Source organism: Lipotes vexillifer, unplaced genomic scaffold, assembly GCF_000442215.2.
Source record: "Lipotes vexillifer unplaced genomic scaffold, Lipotes_vexillifer_v1.1 scaffold1862, whole genome shotgun sequence".
Taxonomy (NCBI): domain Eukaryota; kingdom Metazoa; phylum Chordata; class Mammalia; order Artiodactyla; family Lipotidae; genus Lipotes; species Lipotes vexillifer.
The window spans coordinates 800,449-805,604 of NW_006771326.1; the positions used below are offsets into that span (position 1 = coordinate 800,449).

At 47.4% G+C, this 5,156-nt stretch overlaps 1 protein-coding gene across 1 annotated transcript in view; it reads right to left on the minus strand.

Annotated features, from left to right (window-relative positions):
* Positions 1–691, minus strand: part of FNIP2 (folliculin interacting protein 2) — a 126,679-nt gene extending 125,988 nt beyond the window's left edge. Inside the window, exon 1 of the mRNA XM_007446627.1 lies at positions 629–691. Within this exon, the coding sequence (XP_007446689.1) occupies positions 629–691 (63 nt within the window). The remainder of the gene's footprint in view (positions 1–628) is intronic.
* Between the last annotated feature and the right edge of the window lie 4,465 nt (positions 692–5,156).

The window sequence follows — 5,156 nt, forward strand, 5'->3', positions numbered from 1 at the left end:
GGACGCGGGGCGGGAGGGCGCTGGGACGCGGGGCGGTGTCCCTTGGGGCGCCGGGGTGGAGGAGTGGTGCTGGAACTGGGGCCGGGACCCGTGGGAGGGGGCAGGGGGACGCGGCTCCGAAGGCGGCGGGGGTCCCCGGGGCGCTGCGTCCCTCGGAGCCCCGGAGAGCTGCAGGGCGGGTCTTTGTCGCGAAGAGACAAAGCCGCTGAACCTGGGCCGTCGCCTGTGCAGGTGCGCGGGCTCGTTCGCGGGAGGCGTGCGCTAGGGGAGCGGGCTTACTGCACGAGGTCGCCGCTCAGGGGTTGATTGGACGGAATCTCGCGACACCCCAGGCACTGGCGCTTGTGCCGGATCCACGTGAGAGTTCTCCGGGTTTGCTTTTATGAGGTTTTGGGGTTTTTTAAATATTTGGTCGAGTAATTTGCTGTTTGGCATCTTGGGCCACCATCCCATAGTTACGTAAAAAGTTGCACGTGGAATTCACTACGTAGATTTAGAAACTTAAGCTATTTTAGAACAAGGGACTGCTTTCCTAATCATGTAACAGAGCACATCCTAACCTGATACCGGGCAGACGCTGTTTGGTGTGGGGAAGGGAGGACTTACCGTGGTACCTGAGTTCACTCACCTGCCAGCCCCTCCCTGGGTCTGTGAGAACTCCCGGCTGCGGTGTGAGGGACCAGCCTTCCATCGCTGGCTGCCCAGCTTTTACACGGTGGTGAGATCCCGACCCACACCATGTCCTGCATGAGCCGCGGTCACTGAGCGCTTCACCTGGATTCTCTTAGACTTGTTGGAAGGAGGACTCCTGGAGACTCAAAAAGGCAAATGTATTTCCATGAATAGAAGTATAATCCAATATATCTCTTCTGGGCCCAATTTAATTTGCATTATCATTTTTTATTGCGTAGGTTTCTGGCCTTGGTGGGAAACTAGCTGTGAGTGAAGATGTGCTGAAATTTCACAAAAGTATGGGAAAGGTGGTAGAAATTGAAACGCAGTCATTTTTCTTTTCCTTCAGATTTTTACCATTAAAATGGTGAATTAAATGTTCATGCTGGTTCATCCTTTCCCATGATGGAGTGTGCACAGAGCCCTGATTTGCAGCTCTGCTGTTTCTCTCTGTTTATTGAAACCATCTACCTCACAGGACTGCCAGTACTGGTCAGTATCCTGTATTTCAGGTATTGGTCTCATCTGTTATGATTTTATTAAGACAAGGTCCTGAGTCATATTATGGCCAGCCACATACCACCATTCCTTACCCCATCCTTGGTCAGAAAATGTCTTTTATTCTTAAAACTAAAATCTGCATACTCGTGGTGTGCCTAGCACCTTTTGCAACAGCGTACCAAAGAGGAATTTGGTGTGGTGTCCTTTGTTCCTCACCTCCAAGGGCTGTTCCTGTCCCACCCCTGTCCAAGTCTGTGGGATCATCCACAAGGGACAATTAAAAACTCAGCCTGCCCCGCCATCTTTCTCAATTTTGGACCTGACTGGGCAACTCTAAAGGAAAAGTGTGCATTTACAACTAAAGACAACACTTCAGTTAGGGGAGAAAAAAGGAACTGAAATGGTGCCTTTGCTTCCTCTCAACTCCAGGTTGTTCCTCATCCTGGTTCTGGCCACACCTTTCTCGCTTTGGATTTTAAGTGTTACAAAAATCCTAACCCACCAAGTTCTGGGAGACAGCTCCAGACAGCCCTTGCACCCCAGCTTCACTGTTTCTCCTCCTGGCTTTTCCGGGCCTCTTCAGAAACCCCTCGAGTCCCCTGGCATCCGTTGGTCACTGCTTCAGCCCTGAGGCTTAGCGCCGTCCCAGGCTCCAGCACTGGTCCTTCCATAGTCTCATAAACCTCATCCTCCGTCTTGGACAATAATCCGCTGGCTGCTCCTGCAGGCGGCCATGGAAAGGAGGAGGAACCCAAACAATATCCTGAGGGTCTGGAGACGCAGAACAGGTCTCAGATGGGGAAGGCTGACTTCCTGGCCCTATTCCATTCTGAGTCCCGGTGAGCGTTCCCTCCAGTCTGAGTGTGAGTTCTGCAAATTGCTTTAGGTGTTTTGCTTCCACAATTAGAATGTCGTGGAGACTGTAGCCTACCCGATACCTGTTACTCCCTTCTTCCCAACAGAAGCCCAGTTTTGTTCAGGTGTCCGTTCCTCCTCCAGGCCTGCACGCCTCAGGGAAGACTGACACTGTCCCCAGCCTGAGTCTGAAAGATCTACGGGAATTCCCGTTGCTTTTGCAAGGTGGTAGCTCAGAAATGAGCTAATGGGGAACAGGAGGCAAGAGGGAAAGGAGCCAGAGGGGAAGGAGGCGTTCTGGAAGTTTCTGCACTCTTCATAGAGAGCTATAAGGAGGGAGGTGGAGTTTTCCCTTCCTTTGGAGGTTGTATGTCTACATGTAACGCGATAGCTCTTTTGCTGCAGCCTGAGCATGTAACCAGCTAGAGCAGGGAGGTGTGTCCCTCAATAACATTATTGAGCCACAGTCCCTGTACCCCGGCTGACCTTCCCCATTCAGTGAGATAATTTGCTAGTATCTGAAGCCAAAAGCAGTGTATAAGAGAGGGTCCTGTTTTCTGTCCTCAATTGCTTGTTATTTAAGGCAAATAAACCCTACCTGCTTAACTTCCAGTGTACCAGGGGAACAGTCATCACCAATGGACCTCCTCTATTGTTTTCATATTTTGATGTCATTTTGCAAATCATTTATAAGAGGCAGAATAAAGGAATGGTGAAAATAATTTTTAAATTAATTTTTATTGGAGTATCGTTGCTTTACAATGTTGTGTTAGTTTCTGCTGTACAGCAAAGTGAATCAGCCATACATACACATATATCCTCTCTTTTTTGGATTTCCTTCCCATTTAGGTCACCGCAGAGCACTGAGTAGAGTTCCCTTTGCTATACACAGGCTAGGTTCTTGTTAGTTGTCTATGTTATACATAGTTGTGTGAAAAATAATTTTTAAATAAATTTTAAAAAGAATTTAAACATAGCAAACTCAATTTTTTATTGCATATTTTCCTACATTTGAAGGAGCATTACCCTAACTGGCCAAGAATACAACTATTGACAGGACCGAGGATTATGGATTTTTGCATCTCCAGCTCCGTATGTGGATTCTATGAGGTAATCGGTAGCGGGGATGTGGGGTTTTTTGAACAAATTAAATGTAAAAATGTTGATCTGATACTGTTACTTCTCAGTTTAAAAAACTGCCCACAAGACACTCCTTCTTCCAAACTTAAAAAAAAATAGTTTCTTTTCAGGTAATATTTACCTATTTATTAATGCCTCTAAGGTGTGTAACTTTGGTCCAGGCACTTAAATTCATGCACATATTTCAGATTCTGTGGACTTTATTTCACCTGCAGAGGTGAGGTCTTTGGAGCAATACAGAAACCCTTTCCCACACACTCATTCACACTCAGACACAGTGCGTAACATTTAGAAGATGCAGGGAGGTACAGAGATGGATATGGTCATGTGTCCATCTGCAAGCTGGGTAAGTAGAAATAGCTACACATAACACGTGTGTGACCTTCCTTCCTTTATCTGTCTTTTTTTTTTCTTTTTTGTTCACTTGTTCATTTAACAGGGATTTTATTTTGGGGGTCTGATGACCACTTAAGTCAGTAGTTCAACAGACATCATACTTCATTGCTCTTCAATCGTGAATTCTACGTGAATTCATCCAGTTCTCGTATTTAGCCAGTAGTCATCTGGTGTGCCAGTGCCACCTGTGCCCTAGCCACTGACTCTTCCCTGTTTGTTGCACAAAAATTACTTTGAAATTCTGCTTCAAACTGGGACTTGCCCACCCGCATTCTGCCCCACCTCCTCTTCCTCAAAGCCCACTAAAACGACAGCATTGGAATAAGGGGTTGGCCTGCAAGGAACAAGGACAAAGGGCAGGAGAGATTTCCACAAACATTTGGCCAAGGACAAGTGTTTGCAGGTGGAAAGTGGATGAAGGAGGAGTAACTAGTTGATCAGAGAGGAGGAGTTCAAACCCAAGAATGAAGACGCGGGCCAGCCCCCCCGAGACTCTGAAGCCTCCGCACTTGGGAGGTGAGGGTCCCTGAAGGATGGGTGAAGGTCTACACGTGAACTGGTTAGACCCCAGGGCCCTTCTCTCCTCACCCTGCACTACCAGGCACTGTCTATCCATCCGTGGGCCAAAGAGGGGCATCAGGTGAGTGCCTGGCCAGAGGGAGAGGATGGCGGCAGACAAAAGCTCTCCAGACATCTGCCATGACAGGAGCCCAGTGGAAGGCCGGTTCTCTACTAGAGCACCTGCTTGTAGATTTCACAAATCAGTACTCCACACAGAGAATTTCTTCTAAAATGTTTAGAGTCTCACTCTTCAGTATGAAGGGCAGTCCAGGAATCGGTAACCATGTGATGAACACCTGCAACATGGTAAGGAAAATACACACAGAAGTGAAAGGGAACTGGAGCAAACAGACAATGCAAGGAGAACGGGACTTCAAAGCTGTAATTGATTAATAGCATCAAAGGGACAAAGTAAGATATGCCTGTAACACAAAAACAGGAAGCGATAGAACACTCAACAAGAAAGTGCTCTTGAAAATTAAATATATGATGTAAATAAAATATTCAGTGAAAAGAACTGAAGGATAAAGTTGGGAAAGATGGAAAATAGAAGAGGAAAGATGAGAATGTTGGCGAATCCATCCAGAGAATTACTAATAAGAGCTTCAGAAAGGAGATCAGAGAAAACAGTGGGGAGCAAATCACCAAAGAAATAATAAAAGAAAATTTCCCATAGCTGAAGGGGAGGTGTCCCCATATGGATAGGGCCTGCCCAGAATAGGACATGTCCTTGAACTTCAAGGCATTTCATCATTAAATTTCAGAACATCTTGGAAAAGGGGAAAAAACTGTAAAACCTCTCAGAAAAGCTAATCAAAAAATGGAGCAAGGGGCTTCCCTGGTGGCGCAGTGGTTGAGAGTCCGCCTGCCAATGCAGGGGACACAGGTTCATGCCCGGGTCCGGGAAGATCCCACATGCTGCGGAGCTGCTGGGCCCATGAGCCATGGCCGCTGAGCCTGTGCGTCTGGAGCCTGTGCTGCGCAACGGGAGAGGCCACAACAGTGAGAGGCCCGCGTACCAGAAAAAAAAA